The sequence below is a fragment of the Dermochelys coriacea genome, chromosome 8, assembly GCF_009764565.3.
Source record: "Dermochelys coriacea isolate rDerCor1 chromosome 8, rDerCor1.pri.v4, whole genome shotgun sequence".
In the NCBI taxonomy this organism is placed as follows: Eukaryota; Metazoa; Chordata; order Testudines; family Dermochelyidae; genus Dermochelys; species Dermochelys coriacea.
This window is the reverse complement of record NC_050075.1, coordinates 14559369-14586572: the sequence shown is the minus strand read 5'-3', so window position 1 is coordinate 14586572 and position 27204 is coordinate 14559369. Positions and strand designations below refer to the sequence as shown.

The following is a 27204-nucleotide window of genomic DNA, read 5'->3' as shown; positions in this document are numbered from 1 at the left end:
TGTCTTCTGGTAGCAGCCCGGGTGTGCTAGGTTGCTCTCTGCACCCACAGCAACACACAGCACAGCTCTCTGACGGCTTTGTGTGTGTGTTTCTGTATGTTTTCAAAGCTGAGAACTCTATTATGAGAGATGACATTTTCTTTAGTGTTCCCTGCGCTGCCAGGGACATGTCTGCTCGCCCACCACACCATGAGTGTCAGCAAGCTCTAGGCTAAAGTTCAGACTCCCCTACGCATTTCTAAATGGAACCCATTTTTAAGGTTCACATGAAGAGTGTCTTACGAAGTGAACTTTCCCTGACTTGTCACTTTAAGGCGCTGATGTGCATACAGAATTGGGGAAGTCTGGGTCTGAACAGCGAAGGGGAGGAGACTGGTCTGTTAAATGTGGTGTTTGCTGCAGATCATGGCTGGTGATCGATGAAAGCAGGAATATTTGTTAGTTTGTTTGGGAAAATATTTCTGAGAAGTTTAAAGGAGGGATTTCCACCCCCGTCTGCAGAGCTGCAAAGCAGTTAATCCTTGTCCTTGGTTTCTGTGCCATTACTTACATGTCTGGTATTGAAGGTTCCCTTTACTGCAGTCACATGCCTGCTGGCAGGTGGCCAGTGGAATCTGATCTGTCTCTGAGGAAACACTATCAGTTGCAGATGCAGCCTTGGTTACCAGAATAGTAAATAACAAGTCACAAGACTCAAGCTCTCCTTTCAACAAAAACAAATATTTTAATATCTTGGTTTTAGTGTAGAAATCGTTTCTTTTTCGTTTGAAAACAGCTGAACAGCTGCAGGGAGCTTGATTTGGTGTTAGTCTGCACTCACGGAAGCACAGAGGGTGTTTAGATTTACCTCTGGCTTTTTAAGGTCTGCTCTCTTTCACAATGTAGAGTCTGACAACAGTTTTAAGCTCTGTCATATGCAGTCTGATACTCAGGAACTCTCCCACTCGACTAACAGGATGTAAAGGCCACTGAAGAGTAGGGGCTGTGAATCGGGGCTTGTGGGAGGCTCTCTTTTCATAATCCTGTTTCTAGCCATAACTCGTAAGTGTGGCGATTTACCCTGGAGGCATCAATTCCCCAATGAACTGAAGCAGCAGCACTTTGTCTGAGACCTTCAAGCTCTGATGCCTCAGCACAAACACACTCCCCTCCCTACCACCCCAGGCCATGCATGCAGCCATGGCCACAGCATACTGTCCTACCACTGTTCTCTGCTTCCCAGAGCCCACCCGGAGCCATGAGAAGCAGAGTGTAAATTACAGCAGCCTAGGGGCACTAACTTAACTCTGAGGGCCATGTAGGCTGCCTGAGAATATGGTGAGCACAAAAGTGGCTTTAAAGGTGGCTTTAAAGCCACATTTGTTCCTCCCCTCTAACTCCCATCCCGCTTCTCTCCTGCCACAAGTGCAGGAACGGAGTGACTGAGACTCAAGCTCTTACTGTACGATTTTGCCAAGGAAGAGAGGGACAGTTTTGAATGTTACTAACACCGGGTAGAATTTGTTTTTAAAAATGAAAATCAATAGAGCAAATCATTTTTTTAAAAAGAGAGAGAGAACCCTCCTCCTCCCCTTTTCTCAGACTGCTTTGCTGAACACTGTACAATACGTTGGAAGTTTTGACAGACCCGTTGTGTTCAGTCTGGGCAGAGATTTTCCATTTGCTCTGAGGTTCCTGGCATTGTGTGTTTTTGTTTTTGTTTTTGTTTTGGGTTTTTTGTTTGTTTGGTGTTTTCTTTCTTTTCGCTGAGCCCAATTGCCTAAGGGCAATTTCTGCCTTTGAATTCTGCTGTCATACTAGAATATTTCCCTGGGCTTGCATCGCAGATGCTCTCATCCAGAGCTTCTTCACTTCCAAGAGATCTTCAACTAAATCTTCATTGGTTCAGCTTTTTTGGCAGCTGCTTCTTGAGTGCGTTCATCTTCCTGGCATGCATAACCGTCAGTTTTCTGGTCTAGAAGTGTCCGTTCTGAGTAGAGGATAAGTTTGGGGCCAATACACTGATCTTTTGGAAAACACCATTATAAGCAAGAGATTTGAGTAGGCATGATTTACCAGGAACTGAGACATGCATGTCTTGTTAGATGAAAAAGACTTGTTGGTTTTTTTTTTTGTGGGGGGGAAGAATAAAGTAATTGTTTAGTTGGGGAAAACCCAACTGAAGTGGTCAGGCATTTCCTTTGACTTCTTCAAAGTTGCTGACAGCATTGGAATGTTGCTGGTTTAATATTTTGTTTAATGGTGCTGTACTTAAAACAAAACTCATTAGGATGGGGGAGGAAAACTGGGCAATAATCTGAGAGATTTTAATCTGGTGCTTTAGCAAACAGTCAAAATTCTAATCATATATTTACTGTCCTCTGTAAGACTAAAAAGGTATGGACAGGTGCAGTAACCCTTCAATCCAGTAATTACCTGCAGTAAATTTACATGTAAAGAATTAACTGGTCTGTCTCTCTGCAAATCCATACACTTATGGATTTGGTGGAGATATTTGTCGATTCTAAACTAAGCAGCAAATGAAAATACTTCATAAATTATGCGCACACAAAATTGCCATATCTTGCCAAATAAGTCAGACTTGGGAAGGATTTATGTGGCTTGAATGTCATATATAAAAAGCAGGAAATTTATTAAAACAAACAAAAAAAGGAATGCTAAACCAATTATTTGTCTGGAATTCTTCATTTCCTTTGCATTCTAAATAGGGAACCTATTGAATCTTGACAACGTGCATTATTGTGTTTTGAGATCAGTTCAGTTTGAGAAGGAGTTTCTAGTGTTTTAATTTGTAACGGTGGAAAGGTGAATTTGGTATATTTGGTGAAAGGTTCTTTGTTTCTGTTGAGTTTGGCTAATAGTTGATAACAAAAATTTTACGTTAGACATAAATAGCCACTGGAACTAAATATTATAATAAATTATTCACCCATATGACCTTTGCTTTTTAAATTTCTTTTAGAACAACTATTTGCAATCTCTATACCATGCCACGTATTGGCGAACCTGTCTGGCTTACCATGATGTCAGGGATCCCAGAAAAGAACCAGCTGTGCCATCGCTTCATGAAGGAGTTCACTTTCTTAATGGAAAATGCCTCAAAAAATCAGTAAGTTGTTTAGTTTAGGGTTTTGGGTTTTTTTTCATGCTGTCAGTGTTTAACATAGTCAAAGGCTGATGAAATAGCTAGCGGCAGCTTAAGGGTATTTCTATGCTGCAAAGGAAGACTCGCAGGGCTTGTACTGTGGAGCTAAAAATAGCAGTGTAGATGCTAGGGATCCAACCCGAGCCTGAATGTCTACACTGCTATTTTTAGCCCAGTATCAGGAGTCCTTCGAGCCCGAGTCAATTGACCTGGGCTCTGAGACTCACAGTTGCAGGGTTTTGTTTTTACATTGTTGATGTACCCTGAAAGTCCACAAACATTCTAGTCTGCAAGACGAGGAAGAAACAAAAAGTCCCTTCTTATGACTCCTTCCCCACAATCTCATCAAATCCCAACTCAAGAATAAGCCTTCAAAAGATGGCTATAGAAAACCAGAGATGGGACGATGTGTGTATGAGGGGAGGAGGGAAAATATCCCCTATGAAATGCATTAATCTACCTTTCAAAATCAGTGAATAGGAGAGCTGTAATGAACAAGGTCAGAAATTCATTAAGAGCCACTCAGGTGGCAGAGTCTGATCACAAATTGTTAGTAGCCTGGCTTCCACAAAAAGCCAGGGCCTCATGAAGAATTAATGAGGCCTTGTGCAACATTAGAACCCACCATGGGGCCTGAAAGGGGAAAGTGTTAAGCGGGTGCTAAGAATTCAGAATAAAAAAGTTCTTGGTTAACTCAACTGTGGAATCTTATAGAGTCACTCTTTCGTCTTCTCTTCTCTTCTCTTCATCCTCTTCTTCCAAGGCATAAATATGGGAGATTAAAAAGTGTGGCTTCACTGAAATCCTAAACCAAGCACAAATATGTGAAGTCTGAGAGAGAATAGAACTGCAAAGCAGCTCTTAACTCAAAGAAATGGACAGGAGAAGATCCAGCAGCTGGTCAGTGTAGCTCGGGCATCCGCAAAGGAAAATGTGACTCTGCTGTTCCTCAGAGCCTTTTACTTTTGCCTCTGAGTGGTAATTTCGCAATCCTTATTCCCCTGACAGGAAGGTCACAATTACCGTGCAGCATGGTCCACCTCCTGTAAGTAAGGGATCTCTTGCAGCAGTATGAGTGCCAGCAGACGTCAGTGGAATGTGAAAAGCCCTGATGATTTGTAGAGGGAGTTTAAAATGTTTTTCCCAAAATAAGTTCCAACCAGGATGGAAGCATTTGGCCAAGATTAAACTCCTCAGCCCACAGTCATTCTGAACTGTACACGCTAAGATATATTTTCTAGTGTGGTTTGGTTTGGTTTTTGTTTTAAATGGGGCAGGATGGTGTTGTCCTTTAAATACTTCAGTGAGGGTATTAGCAGCATTGAAGTCTGTGAGCCTGATTCTCCACTTTGTCACACCAGTTTTACATTGATGTAACTCCATTATTTTCAATAGAAATGCTCCTAATACACATTGAGAATCAAACCCAGCACCTGTAGGTTTCTAGTTTATTTCCAAATCTCCATTCACTTATTCCATCTTACTCTCTCCAGACAGCAATTAAGAGCGAGAGGACTAAAGCCTTTGGGTTTTTAAGATCTACAAAACTGTGTTTAAATAGACTCTGTTCTGCTCAGGCCCAGAGGGATCTGGAGGTGGGGGTATTTTTGGCAGGGGCACCTGAAATTGTAGTCAGGCCAACCATCACCACCTGTTGGTCTGAAGAGGAATCTTGGAATGCCAGGTCCTTGGTCACCTCTATGCAAATATCTGTAGAAGTGAAGTTATTAACCCTTTCTCCAGCTCACTGGCCTCCTGCAGCTCCTTTGGTTAGCATTCTGTGGGGAAGAATGTGTGGAAAAACAATATCCAAACAAAAATGCCATTGAAACTCAGAAGCCCTATGCGGTGCTGCTTCTCCTTTAAGATTTGCCAACAGTTGACTGCCTAACAGCTGACTGCAGGAAAATGATGACACTTTGTAGGTCAGAACTTCCCCGGATCCATCATATGTTTGTCTTCCCATGTACGCTTTCTCTCTCCCCCAACAAGTGGGACTTTTTAAATGTAAAATGTCCACTCAGTGTACAGTTCTCAACATAAGAAATTACTGTCAGTGCAGATCAGCAGCAGGAATCTGTGCAGAATACTGCCTACAGAAAATAATTCAAACAATAGTAATTTACCTTTTCATAATGCTTTAATAGAACAAAGGGTTCTGCTCTGTTGAACTCAGTTTAACCTTACTGAGCCACCAGGAATATGGAATAGGGATAGAATCTGTAACCCACTAACACTTTAAATTTCCCATCTGATTGGATTAACTATAGATGCATGATTGTTGTTTGTTTGGAGTACCATAAGCATACAAAGCACTTCCAACACTTGCAAGATACAAGGTCTCTCTCTGTCCTGAATGACTCACAGTTTACCTTTAATATCTTTGCAAAACAAAGGCCTATTAAAAACACAATTTGGTTGAAATACAAATGGACAAAAACAAAGAAAATGCTTGGAAGAAGGGAAGCATGTAATTTTGTCTTCCCATATTTAGACACAAGGTGTCACCTTGATGACTTTTAAAATCCTTTAATGTAGTGTTTCTGTATAAATGCAAATTTAAAATTTGGTTATCGTATGAAGTATGTTGCTTTGTAGGTTTTTCTGTCATGCCTTGATGGAATGAAAGTAGCATTTGACTGATGTTAAATTCAAATCTGCTGTAGTAAAAGTCCTATTTCAGATGAAGAATGGTTTGATCTCATCTTTCAAAGGGATTACTTAAAGTCTTCCTAGTGATTGTTACCCAATTTATATTTGAATGTGAAGCTGGTATCTGTGCAGTGTCAATAACCATGTTATATCATTACATTAAATCTACTAGTTCTGTTTTTCAAAAAGCTTTTTCACCCAACTTTTTAACTTGGCAAATGAAAACTGTTTTGCCTGTTAGAGATGCATCTCTCCTGGCTGATAGTCACAGAGCTATGTGTTGATGCCACAGAACTTGGAGCATTTTTTGAAAGCAAGTGACTGTCTCGTTTTTAAATTGCATAACTGTTATGCACAAAGCACAATGTCTATCTGTTTTCAGGGTTTGATAGTAACTATAAAGGATCCTTCTTTCCTGAGATGTTCTTTTTCATAGATTCACAGATTTTAATACCAAAAAGGATAATTTCTTTAGATCATATTCTCATCTGACTTCCTGTATAACACAAGTCATAGAATTTCATCCCATTTACTCCTGTAATAAAGCCCAATAACTTGTGTTTTGAGATGATTTCATACTTAAGAACTACTGGACAGTGAAAGAGTTGCTAAAGTGGAATGTCAACGTAATTAAAACTCACCCTTTACCTTTAGGTGCAAATTCTATAATATGTTTAGTGTTTTCTAATAATAAACTGTACTTACAATTAGTTCTGTTGGCAGTATAGTACTCTGTGTACTATTAGTAAATATATTCACCAGATCTTTTAGTTTCACAGAGATTTTTAGCACAATCTATGGCTACAATAAATAGCTTGCTATGCATGGAATCTGGTGAATAGAAGTCTCATAACATTGCTAAACTGAGGAATTAAAATGCCCATAATATGGAAATATTCTACAGTTTTAATTTAAATTCCTTCCAAGAAATGCCTCTCACCTTGGGCAGTACATTTTTCTTTTCCAGCCTGATGCATAAAGAAATCCAAGCAGAACGAGTGGTCTTTGCTGTCTCTGTGTTCTTATTAGGAAGCTAGCATTCCTGCGTTTTTTTAGATTATAGAATTGCTGTTGCTTTAATGCTATGAATGCCTCATTGGAAAAAGCGACACTGAGTTTCATTTTCAGATTTTTACCAGCCCTTCTGACTGCAATTCTGACTAACCACCTGGCCTGGGTCCCGACAGTCATGCCAAATGGACAGCCACCTATAAAAATCTTCCTGGAAAAGCATTCCTCCCAGAGTGTGGACATGTTGGCCAAGACTCATCCATACAACCCACTGTGGGCGCAACTAGGTATGTCTTAAACCTCACCAAACCATCTGTTAAAACACCACATAAATGTGTATCAATGCAGTGACTTTTGCTAACCAATCCCATTGATCATTTACAAGTAAAAACCTGTGCCCTCAGACCAAGATACAGCTCTATAGATCAAGCTTACAGAGAGATACTGCATTTACTATGTACTATGTAATTACTTTAAGCACTACCATTAATAAAGCTGCAGCAGAAAAGTACAAAGTCCCTTTTATGTTAGGCAGGGCAGTCTTATAGTGTCTTGATGGTGATGGGGGATTTTGGTGTCCTTGTGGATCCCTTTAGGAAAATTGCATTTTCTAGCTGCTCGGTTGCTATCCTTGACAAGTCAAATTGGGGGGCGGTAGAAAACAGGAAAATTACTTAAAAACTTGATAAAAAGATTAATTTTAATAAGAAACAGCTGTGTCATCAATTAAAGAGACCATGAATGGTAAGGTGCAGTGAATGATTAATGCACAAAACCCATAGCTAATCCTCGAGCTAAGGACCCATTCCAAAGCCCGTTAAAACCAATGGAAAGCCTTCAATGGATCAGACCCTGTGTGTGGTTATTCATGTCATCATCTCATGGCTGGCCAACAGAGAGGAAGATTTAAGACTCCTACAGTTCGGTCATATTGCCCCTTCCGGCAGAAGGTCCCATGGAAGTGGGTTGGTCGGGGGAAAGGAAGACTTAGGTTCCTCTTACAGAATTTCTCCCACTTCGGTATAGGCAGGGGTGGCCGGCAAGAGGCTCACGTACCAGAACTCCAGGAATCTGCTGGAAGCCAGAGCCGTTATTAGGGAGGAGCTGTGCCTTTGCAATGCCCTTTGGCTCCCTGTGAGTCTTCTCCACCTCCTAGCACCCCTAAAACAGCCAAGCCCCCACTCGCCTGCACAAACAAAACAACTAGAGCAGCTCTGATAGCCATGGGGCTGGGCAGAACTCCTCCCCCATTCAAAATATTGCAGAGCGCTGGGTGGGAGGGAAGAGAGGGAAGAGGGGTAGAGCTGCAGCTGGGTAGTGTTTCTCCCCAGCACTGTCACGTTGTGCACTGATGGATGGCACAGGTTTACTTTTCCCTCGGCTCTTTCTCTCGTAGGTGGGAGTGAGGTTTGCTCCAGTCTCCTGGGGATGTGGCTCTTTACAGTAGTATCAGGAGCAATCTTATCCCCTCCAGCAGGTGCTGCTGACCCAGCTTCTGCATCTGTCTGCACCTACTGCCTTGGGTGGACTGCCTGAGCAGGCGGTGGGGCTACTATAGGTGAAAAGAAAGAGAAAAAGAGAGGATCGGTCTGGGGCCCCTTTTGCCTCCAGAATGACCATAAAGATGAAATAAACCATCCCTGGCCATTTACTCTCCTTGATCCTCGCTTTCATAACCGGCGACAGCAGTGAGCAGAGCTGCACTGTAAACACGCTTGAATGAATTTAGTGCTCATTAAAGGTGCTGGATAGAGAGCCCTGGAGACCAAAGTCCTCTGTATCCACGGAACAGGTAGCGCACAGGCTGTGGCAACACAAGTTTCCCCCTACTGCCCTGCCAATGACCCCAAACCCTGATCTGGAGGAGTCTCCTGCAGAAGTAAAAGTTCAGCTCCGTTTCCGTGATCATTGAATTCTTGGCTTCTCTGCTGAGCTTGCCCGTTTGGCTTTTGTGTTGTAAACACCTGCTCAGTAGGAACTGAAGTGAGAGTGTGAGACCCATCTAGTCATCATCCACAGACCACTGAAGCGATAGCAGAGGATAAATTTCAGTGGCTGTAAATTTGGGCCAGGCTTGGTATAGAGGTGAAAGGTTCCATTGCCTTTGGACTGTAATGGTGAGACTGACGTAGTAACCCCTTTCCGGTGTATAATTTCACGGTTGCTGTTACGGCTGTTGCCCTCTAAAACTAATTACCCCTTGAAAAGAAAATGTACGTCTTTCCCCGTGAACTCATCCCATCGGGCCTAAATAGGGCAGCTCATATGTTCCTCTGATCAGTGCATCATCTTCCGTATGAGTCAAACAGCACTATTCCAATCCTCTGTATTCAACAGAGATACACGTGGCAGAATTTGTAATTCTTTGTAATTTTGGCAACTACTATCAATTTTTATTTTTAAGCACGTTTTTAACAATTCATAGTTGTGGGAAATTAAGGGGAGTAGTATTAGGGTTCGGATTAGGGCAGCACTGACAGTGCGGAGGCAGGGGGTTCCCAGAACTGATGTCTGGGCTGCAGGGGACTCCCTGTGCAACAGAGGCGCACAGGGTGCGAGGAAGGCAGTCCTAGTCCAGGAGAGCAGAGATCCTTGACCAGGGCCCCGAGGAGGAGCTCCTGACTGTGGGAGAGGCCACCCTATCGCTAGGGGCTCCTGCCTAGGGGTGGCCTCTGTACTCCTGAATGTGAAAGTGCGGGGCCATGACAGCAGGGCCAATGACACTAGATCGGGGCGGGCAAACTTTTTGGCCTGAGAGCCAAATCGGGTTTTCAAAATTGTATTTAGGGCCGGTTAGGGGAGGCTGTGTATCCCCAAACAGCCAGGTGTGGCCCGGCCCCGCCTCCTATCTGACCACCTGCCCCCCGCTTCTCATCCCGACAGCTCCCCCGGGACTCCTGCCCCATCCAAACCCCCGTCCCCTGATGGCCCCCCTCCAGGACACCTACACTATCCACCACCCATGTTCCCTAACCACCCCTGGACCCCTCACCCCTGACTGCCCCCTGCCGCCCCATCCAACCCCCCCCATTCCTGACTGCCCCCTCACACCCCTGGGACCCCTGCCACATCCAACCACCCCTTCTTCCTGTTCCCTGACTGCCCCGGAACCCTTGCCCCTGACTGCCCCTGCCATCCCATCCAAGCCCCACCCCACTTCCTGACTGCCTCCCCAGGACCCCTGCCTCCATTCAACCCCCCTGTTCCCTGCCCTCTGACCCCTATCACAGCCCTGCCCCCTGCCCACCACCCCCAACTCCTCTGCCCTCTATCCAACCCTCCCTGCCCCCTTACTGCGCTGCTTGGAGCACCGGTGGCTGGTGGCGCTACAGCCATGCTGCCCAGAGCACTGGTTCAGGTTGCGGCTCTGCAACTGCGCTATTCAGGGGCCGGGCAGGAGGGTCCCGCGGGCCGGATGTGGCCCACGGGCCGTAGTTTACCCACCTCTGCACTAGACCCTTGTGGGTGCTAGGTGTGGGGGAGGCTGCTCTTGCCAACTATTGTTGGTTTTTTTTTTTGGTCAATTTCTGTCGTGCAATTGTCTAACGATGACTAACAATTTAAAGTCAATCCTGTATGACAAAGTTCCTCCTCTGCCTTGGTGGGTCCTGCGCTTATTGGTGGATTTGCTCACCTCAGAGGTTCCCGGCAGCCCTCAGTTTGGCCACTTTCATGGCTCAAATCTGCCATTCACTCAGTTAGCCTCATCACTGGCCAGCATGGGGAAAAGGAAGGAGAACAATCCCTGCAGTCTCTGATGATCCACCTAGTGGATCGGGGAACAGGTCAGAGACCTTCCCCTCTGGTGGAACCCACAGTCCAGGTCAACTCCTCCGATATCAAGTAGGGAGTTGGGGGGATTGGGGAAACCTGGGCCCGCCCTCTACTCCGGGTTCCAGTTCAGGGCCCTGTGGATTGCAGCTGTCTACAGTGGCTCCTGTAATAGCTGCATGACAGCTGCAACTCCCTGCGCTACTTCCCCTTGGCCTCCTCCCAACACCTTCTTTATTCTCACCACAGGACCTTCCTCCTGATGTCTGATAATGTGTGTACTTCTCAGTCTTCCAGTAGTATGCCTTCTCACTCTCAGCTTCTTGCGCCTATTGCTCCCAGCTCCTCGCATGCACACCACAAACCGAAGTGAGCTTTTTTTTAAACCTAGGTGCCCTGATTAGCCTGCCTTTCTTAATTGATTTTAGCAGATTCTTGATTGACTGCAGGTGTTCCAATCAGCCTGTCTGCCTTGTTTCCAAAAAATTCCTGATTGTTCTGGAACCTTCCCTGTTACCTTACCCAGGGAAAAGGGACCTACTTAACCTAGGGCTAATATATCTGCCTTCTGTCACTCTCCTATAGCCATCTGGCCTGACCCTGTCATACCTGTCAAGCTTAAATACAGAGCTGTCCAAGCTAATTGAGACAACATTGACAATAGAAACTTTTGCTAATGTAAAAATATTGGTTAGGAGTGTGTGCTTTGTTTTGTTTGGCAACATTTCTATACCAGCAAAAGCAATAGTGTAGACACAATTGTACCAGCAAAAGCACTTTTTTGCCAATATAAGCTGTATCTGCACTAGGGAGGTTTACTGGTCTAGATTTACCCACAAATCTCATCTACAGTTGACCTGGCCTTAGAAAACTAGTATCTGTATAATAACAGCATGATTATTTTAAAGCTGCAAAATATTTATGCTTGCTTTGTTTTCTGTTGTAGGAGACTTGTATGGGGCTATTGGATCACCTGTCAGATTAGCAAAAACAGTGGTGGTTGGTAAAAGACAAGATCTAGTCCAGAGATTGCTTTATTTCCTCACTTACTTCATAAGATGCTCTGAACTACAAGAGACGCATCTTCTAGAAAATGGGGAAGATGAAGCTATAGTAATGCCTGGAACAGTTATTACTACCACACTGGAGAAAGGAGAGGTAGAGGAATCTGAATATGTGCTCATAACAATCCACAGGAACAGAAGCAATTTGCTATCTAGAGAGTCTGAAGAAATGAGAACTCCGAACTGTAGCTGTAAATATTGCAAGTGTCCACTTCTTCTTGGGCAAAATACAGAGGGTGTTTCACATCAAGAGAGAGAATACACTCAGAATGCCTCTAAGGTGGATCTGGAGACTTCTTCAGATGAGAGCAGGACAATTTCTGTTGCTGACTGCCAAGAAAATGCTGCTGACATTAAGCAGTGCAAGGATAAATTGACATCTTGTCTAGACACGAAATTGGAAACAGTAATCTGCACAGGGTCAGCTTCAGTGGACAAATGTGCAATGGCAGAGTCAGGATTAGAGCCAACAGCAGGAACGTGGAGGACTGAGGAGTCACTGGAATCTGGTAACCAGGCCATCAGAGTAACAAGATCAACAGGAATAGCAGTGGAAAAGAAGCCTCCGGATAAGCTCTTGTCTGATGCGTTTCCTTGTAGTACCGCTGAGGCTCAGACAAAGGTGACTTTCCTGATTGGAGATTCCATGTCTCCTGATTCAGACATTGAACTCCGAAGTCAAGCAGTCGTGGAACAAATTGCTAGGCATCACAACCAAGCAGCAATGGAGGAAGGAGTGAGTGCTGTTCAGAACTGTGAAGCAAAACAAACTGTTGAGGACCAAAATAGAGACTGTGGGACAGCTGAACCGTTCCCTCGAGTTGCCAGTGAGCATCAGAATTGGAATCCGAATCCTTACAATGCAGAGAGCATGAGTCTGTTTGATGAGTATTTTACGGATGATGGTTCAATTGAAACCAGGACTATTGATGATATTCCAGTGCAAGCAACTATAGAGGTTCTAGATCACAGCAGCAGTTTAGAACTTTCTAAAAAATTAGGTACAACGAACAGCAAACTACCCAGTGAATTTTGTAAGTTTATGGAATCTGTTCGCCAGGAGACATGCAAAAAATGCTTTGCTGAGCAGGACCAAAGAGACAAAATCTCTATTTGTGTCCCCCATGGGGATAAAGAGAATTCAGAGAAAAAAGTTGCCCCAGGATCTGATTGGGACATTCCAAGAAACGAGAGCTCAGATAGTGCTCTCGGTGACAGTGAAAGTGAAGATACAGGTCATGATCTAACCAGACAAAACAGTAATTACTACGTAGGAGAGCATGAAGATTGGACAGAAGAAGATGAGATCCCTTTTCCTGGGTAAGTATTTTCAACTGTAACCGACACCATGGCAAATATAATCTCTCTCCTCGTTCCTCCACACACATGCCTTGAGGTCCTGCTGCCTATTTTTGCCTATTTTTGCATCCATGGTTGGAAAGAGTCTCTTGGGCTCGGTGGTTGTAAAATGAATTCAAAGAGTGTGGTGATCTGGATATTAACAGTATTAATTATGCATTTCAACCCTGGCTCGTATCTTGTTCCTCTACAGTATTTTATGCACAGGGCTGAATACTTTAAACTGTCTTTGAACTGAAGTTCCTTTTTAAAATGTGGTTGAACAGCTGATCACGTTTAGAGGCGAGATGATTGGAACTGAAATGTCACACTTGCTCAAGCTGAAATGAGTCGAAATCAGTGCTAGTTATAGTACATGTCCATGATATACCTTTCTTGCAGGTCAAAATTAGTTGAAGTGAACTCTATCCAGCCCAGTATTGCCAATTTTGGAAGGTCCTTGCTAGGTGGCTACTGTTCATCTTACGTACCTGACTTTGTTTTGCAAGGAGTAGGAAATGATGAAAAACTGAGACACTGTTTGGTGTCGGATTTGTCGCATGCGGTGCAGGTAATTAAACTATATCCAATGAAATGTATATTTCACAATAAAGAGAGGCAAATATTTCTGAACTGGCAAACCTGCTGGAACTGGAAATATTTATTCTCACAGCTCCATTCTAGTTTCCACAGACCCATTTCACTAGTTTGTTCTCAATGCTCTCATCTATCAGTTGTTACTCCTGAGTAACATGGTTATAGTCATCTGCTCCAGATTTGCACTGTAAGGTCCTGTTAAAGCCAGTGAAGAAGGATCATACCCTAGGAGAAAAGAGACATCCATGTTAAACCTTAGAGAAATCAGGAAGTCTCTCTCCTTTTAGGCACAGCAACCCCGTTGATAGATAGTGATTATGAGATATGGAGTCCGAACTGCCATACAGCCTTCCCCATTTATGTCTCCCCAACAAACTGCTGGTGTCCTGAGTGTCTGCAGAGCAGAACTTACAGTGGTGAAATTAACATTGTCCTCAAAAATGCTGGGATCTCCCAGTACTGTTGTTTCTTTTTCATAGAAGGTAATGACCCAACGGTGCTGGTTTTGTGGGGAAAAGAGAGACAAACACCCCACCCCCACCCCGAGCCCCATGGGGAGCAGGGCTCTCTGCACTCTGATCTCCCTTTCTCTTCCTATTCTTTCCTTTAGAATGGGGGCTCTATGGCACTGTTTTTCCCCAACAGAGTCCTATCCGCATAATCCAGGATGTGTACTTGGGGAGAGGCTGGAGAATGGGTAGGTTGGAGGGAGGAGTGGATGGGTGGAAGTGCATCATTCCCTACCCCCTCTGGCTCTGTGGAAATTAAAGGAAAAGACATTACAGACAAAGGTTGCCATTTGCCATTGAAAGGCATGATCTTTCTTCCCTACAAGCTAATAGCTTGCTTCAGTGGGAACAGGATCAGTCCTTAGCAAAGATAAAAGAACACTTTTTCTGTGAGTGGTAAACAGGCCCTCTGGCACGATCCCTTCTACCACAAAGCCCCAGTAATAGCACCATTTTATATGCAGCAGCTTTGGCTATCCATATCTGTGGCCATTTCCCATATGGCTATTTGCAGGGAAGGGGAAGAAAACTATCAGATGCATGTTAGCCACTGAGTTGCCCTGCACACCTGGGTGGATTTCACCCATTTATAAATAAAGCCTAGCTGAACTTTGAGAAACCAGTTCAGTATCTCAAAGTGACTACTAGAATGAAACAAATGCTTCATTCTTATATACCACAAAATAAAGATAGATTTTTCCCCCCCCAACAAACTTTTTAACTGAATTGATAACATCAAGCACTGCCAGGAATATAAAATATTAGAAAAGATTTTACTCACTGGCTTTCAAATAAAATCATACTATACCATAGCACCACATTGGTGGTGCTCTGGGTAAAGGGATGCTTTCTCAAGCAGTTAAGCCAAAAATATAATGGGAAAAGGACCAACAGGTTTCTAAATATTTCTTTTAAGAAAAATCCATTGCAGAGAAATATTTTGTAAAGGCGCTGTTTGAAGGCACTAGATGAGTGAGTATGGACTTTGTTGTTTGCTCCCTCTGCTGGTTCTGCAGCAACAGTTAACAGAGCTGTTGCTGACATTAAGGAAAACTTGAGTAGTAATAGGAGTGAAACTATTTAAAGTGTCCAAACTGAGTGAAATACAAAAAATAAATAACAGCACACATGGTGACAAGGAAATTAGATTTTGGATGCTTTCAGCTTTAATAACCTAAAGTTTAACAGTTAAAGCTATTCAGGGGGTTGGGTTTTTTTTAAATATGATTTTAACCTATGTCCATTTAACTTCAGCTCCATTCAAACAGGACACATCAATATTTATTGAATGTCCAAGGGGAAACTTTGTAGGCACTGAAACATATTCATGCTTGGAAGAAGATATTCAATACAATAGTGGATAATAAAAAGAAAATTACTTTGGAAAATGTAGTATTTTTTTCCTTTTAAAACTGTGGTAGCTTTTCTGCTTTAAAGATCCATTTTTAAGGGATTGCAGTGTGTGTAAAAATGCCATCACTATTCAGGAAGAAATTATTTTTGGAAAAATTGAGTTGTCTTTTGTTACTCTCAGACTTAAACTATTGTCTTTGTCTTTTATTTTTTGTAAGCATCCTGTTTTGGATGAACCAATTGCAGAGGCTGTTTGCATTATCGCAGACACGGATAAATGGACAGTGCAAGTGGCCAGTAGCCAAAGGCGAATGATTGATAATAAACTAGGAAAAGAGGTGTTAGTCTCTAGCCTTATCTCCAACCTGCTTCATTCCACTCTTCAGCTTTACAAGCATAATTTATCTCCAAATTTTGTAAGTATGGGTGAGATCTAAAGAGCTGAATATATTTTGAGAATATAATTTAAATTAGTGTGTTAACGAAGATGCTACAAGTTGATATTTCTCATACTTCCACATAGCCACAATTGATCATACTGTGCATTTTCTAACTTCCAGTTTTGCCCATTTGGGATATTCAGTTAAACTTTGTTTTGTAACAAAGATAGCTGTCTTTGGTCCTGATTTGATTTGCAACCAAAATTTCCACTGAAATAGGTGAGAGTCTTGCTAGAGTAGGACCATAAGATCCATGCTTTATGTAAACAATACTTTTCAGAACAGAAATCTAAACAAAAGTTTGCGTCATTCTCACTGTGTGTCTTCCCCTGCTATTGCCAGGTACTTTCAAATAATTATTTACCTTGACATGGCCCACTAAAGAAAGTAGAATTATGAGGACTATGTTGTTGTTCTTTGGAATTTGGCTGGTATAGGGGGCTGCAAGGTGTTTTGTTTCTGATGTGATTGTTTTCATGTGCTCCTAGTGTGTTATGCACCTGGAAGATAGGCTGCAAGAGCTGTATTTCAAAAGCAAGATGCTATCTGAATACCTCAAGGGCCAGATGCGAGTTCATGTCAAGGAGCTGGGCGTGGTACTTGGGTATGATCACATTGTTCAATACAGTTTCCACATGTGTTTCCCCATCACAAATCCTCTCTACATCTACTAGTAGGGTTGTCACAGCCACAGGGTCTGCGCTAGTGGATCCCTGTGCAGGATCAGGACCATTAGTTTGACATGAATTTCTCATTCTGGGGCTTTCTCCATGTCTTCCAAGATCCCTCTCCATTTCCCCCCCTCTGGACTCACCACTCCAGAGTTCATCAGAACCATTCTTTAGGTGGCCAGTCCCTGTTGAATAACACAAGACACTTGATACCTCCAGGGTGACATTACCCACATGGCTCAGAGAACACTCTCTGTATCATGTACGCCACATAGCACCCCTCAGTGGGAATGGGGCACAAGCAGAGAGGCCATTTAACGGATCCTAGGATGGCGGTCTCATCTCCAGCTCTAAATACTCCATTGTGCAGATGGGTATTGGTTGAAGGCTAGGATACAAGTGTGTGTGTGGGGGGCCACGGGCTGAAGTAGTATCTGCAAAGGGAGGAGCTGCAGCACAGTGCATTGGCTTGCCTGAGAGTGGGGAATGAATGAATTCCACTCCCCCCCTTTGCTCCTAACTTGTGCCGAGTTCCCCACATAAAGCTCCTTTACTCAGGCTGCGTGCGTGCAGCAGGTAGGATGAATTCCCCCCCCTTCCCCCCCCAGTGTATTCCCTTGCCAGCACGGTTAGCTCAGTGACCAAGAGAGCAGGCAGGAATGGAACCCAAGTCTCGGTCAGTGAGTCACCAGGCAGATCAGGAATTAATTCTGATGTCTGTTTAAAAACAAACTAATTGTTTGTGTTTTTAATAACCCATGGTGATGTTGCCTTGACTTCAGAAATGCAAATGTTTTAACTTTACATTGAGAATGACTTGCAGTTTAAAGCTTTATAAATAAAATATAGAACTTCTCTCCTTGAATAGTCCAACTGCAAATACCTTAGCTTGGCATGGATAATATAGCAGTTAATGCACATGTACAGCCCAGCTACATTTTGGGTTAGATTTAGTGTTTCTCTTCTTCCTTTTAGGATTGAATCCAGTGACCTCCCTTTACTGGCAGCTGTAGCAAGCACTCACTCTCCATATGTTGCCCAGATACTACTTTAAAATGCTGAAGGGCATAGAGATTAACTTTTTTTTTTTTTTTTCCCCTGGAAATGAAATGGAAGACAGAGACAGACATGAAACACACTTGTCCTGGTTCCTTTTCGCTGGAGGCAACTGAACTGAACAGCTTGCTGAGCTGACTGGGTCTCCATCTGACTGCATATTATACAAACAATTGGAGAGTTCTTTTATTTTTTTTCTCTCTCTCCCATTTGGCCATTCATAAAAAAAAATTTAAACTATAATCGTAATTGAAAAGCCCGAGTTTGAGGTTACTGAAGAAAACCCAAGATTTTAGAAAAAGCTGAAGAACTGCAAATGGTTTGGGCAATTTCTGCAAGGAGGCTAATTATGTGCAGTGAAAAAGAGGGAATGCAAGGAAGAACTGCTTTGTAATAAAGTACAGTGCATTTGCTGATTGTAAACTTTAACAGGAGAAGAAAGCAGCTGTCTTGAGACTGGCTTATACTTATTAGGAGTGGGTTAAGATCTCTAACTCTCAAACTGCAGTGATTTGTAACAACTACTTTTTCACTAAATAGTCAAATTGTGGATATTTCTCAAAGGAAAAATGATTTTTTGTAAACAGCTTACTAATGACACTCAGCTAAAAATGTATTTGTAATCTTTTTTCAAGCGGCAGGGGGAGCCAACAAACAAACTGGCAAATGTGACTATTTCCCTTTCTTGGCTTGGTGTTGTAACAGATATTCAATGGCTATAATGTTTAAATGTTGCTTTATAGTGATACTTTTGTTTCATGACTTACAAAAAATAGAAGAAATGCAATTTTGAAACAAAACCAACAAATGCTAAAGAGAGAATAATGATTGAAATTTCCCAGTGGCATCGCAAAAATGCCATGACTATTACCTCTAATATTTTTACAGTCTATAATATTCTGGCAATATATTGTTTTTAAAGCAGTCAGTCAGTGAGTAAAATAATGAACTAGAAATAATTGTACCAAAGCACTGGGGAAGGAAAAAATAGACAATTAACCTTAATTGCTCAGGTAACTAATTGCTATATATTTTTTTAAAAAAAAAAGTTCTACAAATGTGGATGCGTGATTATGCCATTGCATAGAAATATCAAAATTATTTTTAGACAAAATGTCCCAATGATGCAAGTGGTTGTAATCCCATTTTTACCGACTTGAATAGCTACCAGCAGGAAATGCTATTTATTCCATTCTCAGCATTTCTCCTTTACTCACTCACCATTGTTATGCCGTCAGACATACAGTAGTTGTAAAACCAGCGGCTGTAGAACCACTCTGCTGTGATGTGAATGTACAGCAGGTGGGTGATTATGTATCAAAAGGCGCTACTACCTCAGTTTCACTGGACACTGCGTTCCGTGCTTCTCTGTGCTTGCTTGTCCTAGCAGTCAGTTCACATAGCTAATTACAGTTCTTGTTTTCATTGATCATTTTCGGTATACTGGAGTTCACAGCCTATCCCTAATAAAAGTGAAAGGTACTGGTTCACTCGTTCGCTAAACTATCTTTACCATTCTATATTAGCTCGTTCTTTCTATAAGCCCCTTTTCAATAATGGGTAACATGCTCTCTGTTGTGGTTTGCAGATTTTTTTTTTTAAAAACCAAAACAGTCCCCCCTCCCCATCGAACTTGAAAACAGTGGGTGAAATCCCAGCCCTGCTGACATCAATAGCAAAACTCTCATTGACTTCAACAGGCCCAGTGTGTTTTGGTAGTAGTATAAAAAAAAATTGTAACTTTAATCTTAGGACTCCATTCCTACAAGGGTCCATATGGATGGAGTTGCACCTGCACCATTATCCTTGTAGGATTGGGATCTAACTTGGTAAGTAAGCCAAACTTTAATATGGGCAGTGTGTCCTGAAACTCTGTCTGCATACAAAATCTAATGCTGACTGCTGCAGGGAAGACTTTCATGTTTAATATAGTCTAAAGATTTAATTTGTCACTTTGCTTATTGTTTAAATGTCCTCTTTTAAGCACATGATTATATTACATCTGGGTTTTGGAATGAACACAACAAATGTTTAAGGGCCTGATTCTACAAACACACATCAGTAATGTAGGATCGCGTTCTAAAATACGAATTTTAAACTATTTTTGCTAGAATACAGTATGTAGCCAATAATTACAATTCTGAACATTGTACATAGTTTGCAGTTAATATAACCTGATCGCAGTAGTGCTACAAGACTCAGTACTACAATGTATTGAGCACTCTGGCCCTGATTCATCAAAGCACTCAAGCACATGCTTAACTTTAAGCATGTGCTAGTCCCATTAAGCACAAATAGTCTCACTGAGTCTCAATGAGACCAGCACATGCTTAAAATTAAGCACATGCTTAAGTGCTTTGATGGATCAGCACCCATGCTCAGCACCTTGTAGGATTAAGCCCCTAATGAATTATTACAAGAAAATACTCTGTTCTCTTCTGTTTACTCATCACTAAGCAAACTCTGGACGTTATTTTGAAATTGGGGTCGACTCTAAGAAACACATGGCCTCTGCCAACATGAAATTAAGTACTTGAGAGAGAAAAAATTGTCAAAGATAAATCATTTTCAGCTTTCTTCTGCCTAACACAACTTCCTCAGACTGTTTTAATGCAATCATTTGTTATGTCAGTCCTAGACAAAGTGGCCACTCTTGCCATCACTGTGGTTATCAGGTCACCAATGCTAGCTCCCCATGTGAGATGAATATCTGAGTTTTAGGTCTAAAACGTATGGACACTTTTCCTAACAATATTGCCGTTGTGATAAATATGCAAATTCAACTTTAGCATGATGGGCAGTGTTCCTGTAACTTCTCTTTTATGGTACATGAGAAATGTGGTACATGCACCTCTTTGTTGAATAATTTTAAAAAAGGGATCTTTAACAACACTATAGTGTTGACTCTTTAAAATATATCACACCTTTTTTGTGTCTAAATAACTAATCTGTTTGATTTATTTCTTCAATATTCCCAACCTCTATTAATATGTCTTAATTTTTAGGCTGAAAACATTAAGTATACTAAACATATCTACTAGCAAATTTATTTTGTTGCAATTGGCAAATACTGGTCTGCTCAAAACAAAATAATAATAATAAAAAGAACAGGATTTTACACCTTGCATACATTTTCCCTGTTAGTTATGACAGATGTTTTATGACAATTTGTTTTGCTTTCTCTAAATTATTTAGATGGTGGTATGTGTAAAATGCTGGGTAAAATGTACATATTTGTTATCTCTTTTGTTTTTTGTATATATTTCCCAAGATGTGCACTTGTATTATAATAACCATTCCCAATTTTAGGGGAAAATTGTGCAATAAATACAGTATGTCAGTTTACTTCCTGGTGGGACTGTTTTATTTGTGACTTGTGTGGGTGAAAATACAAACCATGATGACCACAGGTTTGAAACTTGGGTGCCTAATATCAGACCCCTGAAATCCCTACTTTGTCACCTAATTAAATGTTATGATTACCAGAGGTGCAGAGATCACTTAATTCCATGCCTAATTTGGATTTAGGTGTCTGTTATGTATGCAAGTCTGAAAATGTTGGCCTCAATATCAGTCCAAAGAGTTGTATTAAGATTATCCCAGAAGAAAGCTGGCCCGATCATTCTTGTTGCAGTGTTGTTGGAGCCATGTTGGTCCCAGGATATCAGAGAGACAAGCTGGGCCAGGTAATATCTTTTATAGGGCCAACTTCTCTATTCAGTTTCCAGAGACTTTCACTTGATTGAGGGGTTCCACTTTTCTCAGGGTATGTCTACACTATGAAATTAGGTCGATTTTTAGAAATCGATTTTATACAGTTGATTGTGTATGTTCCCACTAAGCGCATTAAGTCGGCGGAGTGTGTCCTCAATACCGTGGCTAAGATTGACTTACGGAGCATTGCACTGTCGGTAGCTATCCCATGGTTCCCGCAGTCTCTACTGCCCAGTGGAATACTGGGTTAAGCTCCCAATGCCTGATGGGGCAAAAACATTCTCGAGGGTGGTTTTGGGTACATGTCATCAGTCGCCCCCTCCCCCCCGTGAAAGCAACGGCAGACAATCATTTTGCACCTTTTTTCCTGGGTTACCCATGCTGATGCCATACCACAGCAAGCATGGAGCCCACTCATCTCACTGCTGCTGTTGTGAGCATTATAAACACCTCGTGCATTATCCTGGAGAAGCGGGCTAAGAGACACCAGCACAAGGACGATTGTGATGAGGACATGGACACAAACGTTCCTGAAAACATGGGCTGTAGCAATTGGGACATCATGGTGGCAGTGGGGCTGGTTGATACAGTAGAATGCCAATTCTAGGCCTGCCAAACAAGCACAGACTGGTGGGACCGCATAGTATTGCGGGTATGGGATGATTCACAGTGGCTGCAAAACTTTTGCATGCGTAAGGCCACTTTCCTTGAACTTTGTGAGTTGCTTTCCCCCTCCCTGAAGTGCAGGATACAAAGATGAGAGCTGCCCTGACAGTTGAGAAGCGAGTGGCGATAGCCCTGTGGAAGCTTGCAACGCCTGACTGCTACCTGTCAGTCAGGAATCAATTTGGATTGGGCAAGTCTACTGTGGGGACTGGTACGATCCAAGTAGCTAATGAAATCATTGAAGTTCTGTTATCAAGGGTAGTGACTCTGGGAAATGTGCAGGTCATACTGGATGGCTTTGCTGCAACGGGATTCCCTAACTGTGGTGGGGCGATAGACGGAATGCATATCCCTATCTTGGCACCGGACCACCTTGCCAACCAGTATGTAAACTGCAAGGGGGTACTTCTCAATGATGCTGCAAGCACTGGTGGATCACAAGGGACATTTCACTGACGTCAACGTGCGATGGCCGGGAAAGGTGTATGATGCTCACATCTTTAGGAACTCCAGGCTGTTCAAACAATTGCAAGAAGGGACTTACTTCCCACACCAGAAAATTACCAGTGGGGATGTTGAAATGCCAACAGTTATCCTTGGGGACCCAGCCTACCTCTTGCTCCCATGTCTCATGAAGCCATACACAGGCAGCCTGGACAGTAGTAAGGAGCAATTCAACTATAGGCTGAGCAGGTGCAGAATGGTTGTAGAATGTGCCTTTGGACATTTAAAAGCTCGCTGGCGCTGTTTGCTGACTAGGTTAGACCTCAGCGCAACCAACTTTCCCATTGTTATTGCTACTTGCTGTGTGCTCCGTAATATCTGTGAGAGTAAGGGGGAGACGTTTTAGGGGGATTGGGAGGTTGAGGCAAATCGCCTGGCAGCCGATTTTGAGCAGCCAGACAGCAGGGTGATTGGAAGAGCGCAGCTAGGCGCACTGCGCATCAAAGAGGCTTTGAAAACCAGTTTCATGACTGGCCAGGTTACAGTGTGACAGCTGTGTGTGTTTCTCCTTGCTGCAAACCCACCCCCTTAGTTGATTTTAATTCCTTGTAAGCCAACCCCCCTCCCCCCTTCTTTTACAGCTGGCAAAGGAAATAAAGTAACTGTTGTTTTGAAACCATGCATTCTTTCTTTATTAATTTTTTTAAAAAGTGAGAACTGACTAGGTACCCTGGACGAGGTGGGGTTCAGGAGGAGGCAAGGACAAGGCCAAATTACTTATTGTAGCCACACTACAAATCAAAACTGTTTGAGTGACAGCCTTCTGTTGCTTGGGCCATTCTCTGGAGTGGAGTAGCTAGGTGCCTGGAGCCTCCCCCTGCCCCTCGTGTTCTTGGGCATCTGGGTGAGGAGGATATGGAACTTGGGGAGGAGGGCAGGCAGCTATACAATGGATGCACCAGGGGTCTGTGCCCTTGTTGGCTTTCCTGCAGCTCCAACAGATGCTTCATCATGTCCATTTGCTCCCCCATTAGCCTCAGCATCGCCTCCTGCCTCTGCTCTTCGTGGTCACTTAATGCTTTCCTAGCCTCTGCCAGTGAATGCTCCATGCATTAAGCTGTGCCCTATCAGTGTGGGAGGACTTCATGAGCTCGGAAAACATATCATCGCGAGTGCGGGTTTTTTCGCCTTCTAATCTGCAATAATCTCAGGGATGGAGATAAGGAGAGCATAGCTACATTTGCACCTGGGGGGAGATAAAAAGGGAGAGTAAAATTTAAAATGATACATTTCTGAGAACAAAAGGGAGACTCTTTCACAGTGAATCAAGCAATTCACAGCAGACAGCACATGTGCTTTAGGTACAAGGTCGCATTTTGCTTTTATATTGAGCACCTGTCAGTTTGGTGACACATCACAAATGGCTGGGCAACAGAATTTTGTTTCCAGGCAGCCAGGGTAAGCAGTGGTGAGCTGGAGCTGGTTTGCACCAGTTCGCTGGAACCGGTCGTGGGACAACCGGTTCTAAAAGGGCTTTTAAATTTAACAACCGGCCAAAAATGGCGCCTTAGATGTCAACTCTGTGGGGGCCCAGAGCGGGAGCACCCACGGGGAAAATTTGGTGGTTGCAGAGCACCCACCGGCAGCTCCCCACCCTGCTCCAGCTCCTTAGCCCCAGCTCACCTCAGCCCTGCCTCCGCCTCCTCCTCTGAACATGCCGCCCAGCTCTGCTTCTCCACCCCCAGCTTCCCGCGAATCAGCTGTTCGCACGGGAAGCCGGGGGAGGGGCGGGGCTGAGAAGCAGGCGGCAGCTTTGCGCTCAGGCCCAGGGAGATGGAAGCACAGCGGAGGTGAGCTGGGGTGGTGGGGGGGGCGTGACGAGGGCCGCCCATGCCACAGCAGGTAACCCAAGGGGTGAGCAGGGGAACCGCTCTCTGCCCCAGCTCACCTCTGCCTCCCTGGGCCTGAGTGCGAAGCCGCTGCTCCCTTCTCAGCCCTCCCAGGCTTCCCGCATGAACAGCTGCTTTGTGGGAAGCAGGGTGGGGGGCCACGTTCAGGGGCGGAGGTGAGCTGCCAGTTGCGGGGTGGGGAGCTGCCAGTGGGTGCTCTGCACCCACCAAATTTTCCCCATGGATGCTTCAGCCCTGGAGCACCCACGGAGTCAGTGCCTAAGGTGCCACTTTTGATGTGATCAGTGGGCGGAGCGGCCACTCCCCCTGCTCCCCCCCAGCTACACTACCCTGCCCCTAGGAGCCAGAAGGCCCTGCTGGATGCTTCCTGGGAGTTGCTCCAGGAAAGCACCGCTGGGATTCCCCACCTCACCCCCTGGCAGGTCCCTCTGGCTCTTAGAGGCGGGATGGGCACCTACTATGGTGGCCCACAAGACCCTCCTGCCCAGTTCTGGGGGCAGAAGGGAGGGGGGTGGATGGGACAGGCGTTCCGGGGAGGCAGGGCATCCAGGAACGTGGGGGGTTGGATGGGGCAAGGAGGGAACCGGTTTTTAAGATTTTGGGAGCTCATCACTGAGGGTAAGCCTTTTGGTACACGGGGTTGGCTTCTTCCGCCTTCATCACACGTGGGAATGGTTTCAAACTGCAGCGCCACCCTATCCCATAGCAAGCAATGCCGGTTGAGTTTCACATTTAAAAGGAGGGGGCTGCGGTTTTCAGGTGGATGTGCAGCACGCACCTCTCCCCATCCCAACGCATGGCTATTCTCTGGGATGATCCCTTCATCCTCCCCCCCCCCCCCCACTGTGTAGCTATTCTCTGGGATGATCCCTTTTAGCCAAGTGCAAACAATCAGCATAAATGGGGGCCTTTTACTGTTCCCTTACAAAAATTCCCTTATTTCAACCAAGTGACCATATATGATATCACTCTCCTGAGGCTAACACAGAAAGATAAAGACCGAATGTTGCTTGAATGCGACCAAAACCCAGGACCATTCGCTGCCATGCTTTGTGCTGCAATGATTGCAGACTACTTGCTACTGGCTTGGCCTGGTAAAGTGGAGGACGAAATAAGGCAGCCCTCCCCAGAAACCTTCTGGAAAGACTTTCAGAGTACCTCCAGGAGAGCTTCATGGAGATGTCCCTGGAGGATTCCTGCTACATCCCTGGACACGTTAACAGACTTTTCTAGTAGCTATACTGGCTGCGAATGCATCCCAATTATTCAGGGCAAATGAAACATTAAACACTATTGCTTTTAAACCCTGTACTGTAGTTACAAATGTGCACTCACCAGAGCTGCCTTCTCCGGCTTCAGGGTCGGGGATTCCGCCTTGGGAGGGTATTGGCTCCAGGGTGATGAAAAGGTCCTGGCTGCCGGGGAGAACGGATTCACCGCTTGGCTGCTGCGCATTCTCCTCCTCATCCACAAAATCGTCCACCGTTATGTGAGACTCCCCCCTTGCAGGTGTCCACGGACAGTGGTGGGGTAGTGGTAGGGCCCCCCCCCTCAGAATGCCATGCAGCTGATCATAGAAGCAGCATGTATGGGGCTCTGACCCGGAGCAACCATTTGCCTCCTTTGTCTTTTGGTAGGCTTGCCTGAGCTCCTTAACTTTCATGAGGCACTGCTGTGTGTCCCTGTTGTAGCCTCTCTCCACCATGCCCTGTGTGATTTTGGCATATATATTAGCATTTCTTCTTTTTGATCGGAATTCAGCCTGCACAGATTCTTCTTCCCATACGGCAATCAGATCCAGTGTCTCCCTTTCGGTCCATGATGGAGCTTGTTTGCAATTCTGGGCTGACTGTGCTCGCCACTCTGACCAAACAGGAAATGAAATTCAAAATTTCCTGGGGCTTTTCCTGTGTACCTGGCTAGTGCATCAGAGTTCAAAGTGCTGTCCAGAGCAGTCACATTGGAGCACTCTGGGATAGCTCCCAGACGCCAATACTGTCAAATTGCGTCTGCACTACCCCAAATTCGACCCAGCAAGGTCGATTTTAGCGATACTCCCCTTGCTTGGGAGGACTACAGAAGTCTTTTTAAGAGCCCTTTAGGTCGACGGAATGGGGTTGGTAGTGTAGACACATTCATTTTAAAATCGACCTAACCCCATAATGTAGACCAGAGCTCAGATGTCCAGGAGATACATTTACTGAGTCAGAGCTCTTGTACATCTGAGAAAAGTGGAACCCCGCAACCCAAGGAGGTTGAAAGTTTCTGGAAACTGAATAGAGAAGTTGGTTCGATAAAAGATATTCCTTCATTCACCTTGTCTTTTGGATTATTCTTAGCAATCTTATAATAAAACAGAAATTAAAGACAAGTGCATAGAGGTTTTCAAACACTAGTCCACACTGTTCATTTCCAGTTATCTGCAGAGCTGCTTCTTTCACCAGGGTGATGCACGAGTGGTTGAATCAAGAGATCGTTCTGCCATCATAGGAAGTGTTAACTGTGCATGCACAGTGCCCTTCTGTTCCTAAAGCTCACTTCTATGCCTGTGCCTCTTCGGGTTGTTGTGCAGAAGCAAAATCTGTCACATTTTTTCCTTTTTCAGGTTTTACCTGGGTGTAAATTCAACCATGATCCAATGTGCTGCTAAAACCAAAACTGAAGGGTAGTAAACACAAACACTAGGACAGCACAGAACTAACCGGGAGAGATTGTACCAGTGAGGGCACAGGGGCATTCAGTACTAATGAATGCAAAGTCCTACATCCTCCAAGAGAAAATAAACCAGCACAGATACAAAATGGCGAGGGGGCTGTAACTACATAGCCACATTTTAAAGTGAATTTGCTTCTCCCTCTGGTCT

The 27204-nt window shown here is 44.0% G+C and overlaps 1 protein-coding gene and 1 long non-coding RNA gene across 7 annotated transcripts in view; one reads left to right on the top strand and one right to left on the bottom strand.

Moving 5' to 3' along the window:
• Positions 1 to 27204, top strand: part of FNIP1 (folliculin interacting protein 1) — a 114236-nt gene that overhangs the window by 73753 nt on the left and 13279 nt on the right. For 4 of the 6 annotated variants that reach the window (XM_038413808.2, XM_038413810.2, XM_043491157.1 and 1 more), the window contains 7 exons: positions 2963 to 3109; positions 6926 to 7095; positions 11526 to 12963; positions 13384 to 13552; positions 15659 to 15856; positions 16369 to 16484; positions 17527 to 20952. In XM_038413808.2, coding sequence (XP_038269736.1) covers positions 2963 to 3109; positions 6926 to 7095; positions 11526 to 12963; positions 13384 to 13552; positions 15659 to 15856; positions 16369 to 16484; positions 17527 to 17605 — 2317 coding nt within the window. In that variant the 3' untranslated portion in view covers positions 17606 to 20952. Of the gene's footprint in view, positions 1 to 2962; positions 3110 to 6925; positions 7096 to 11525; positions 12964 to 13383; positions 13553 to 15658; positions 15857 to 16368; positions 16485 to 17526; positions 20953 to 27204 lie in introns of those variants that run through there. The other 2 variants (XR_005294485.2, XM_038413815.2) reach the window with 2 other exon arrangements.
• Positions 15 to 25735, bottom strand: LOC122455580. The gene is made up of 4 exons (XR_006273879.1): positions 25677 to 25735; positions 23168 to 23677; positions 9026 to 9027; positions 15 to 26 (listed from the first exon to the last, which is right to left on the bottom strand). It is a non-coding gene; the product is annotated as an uncharacterized LOC122455580 (long non-coding RNA).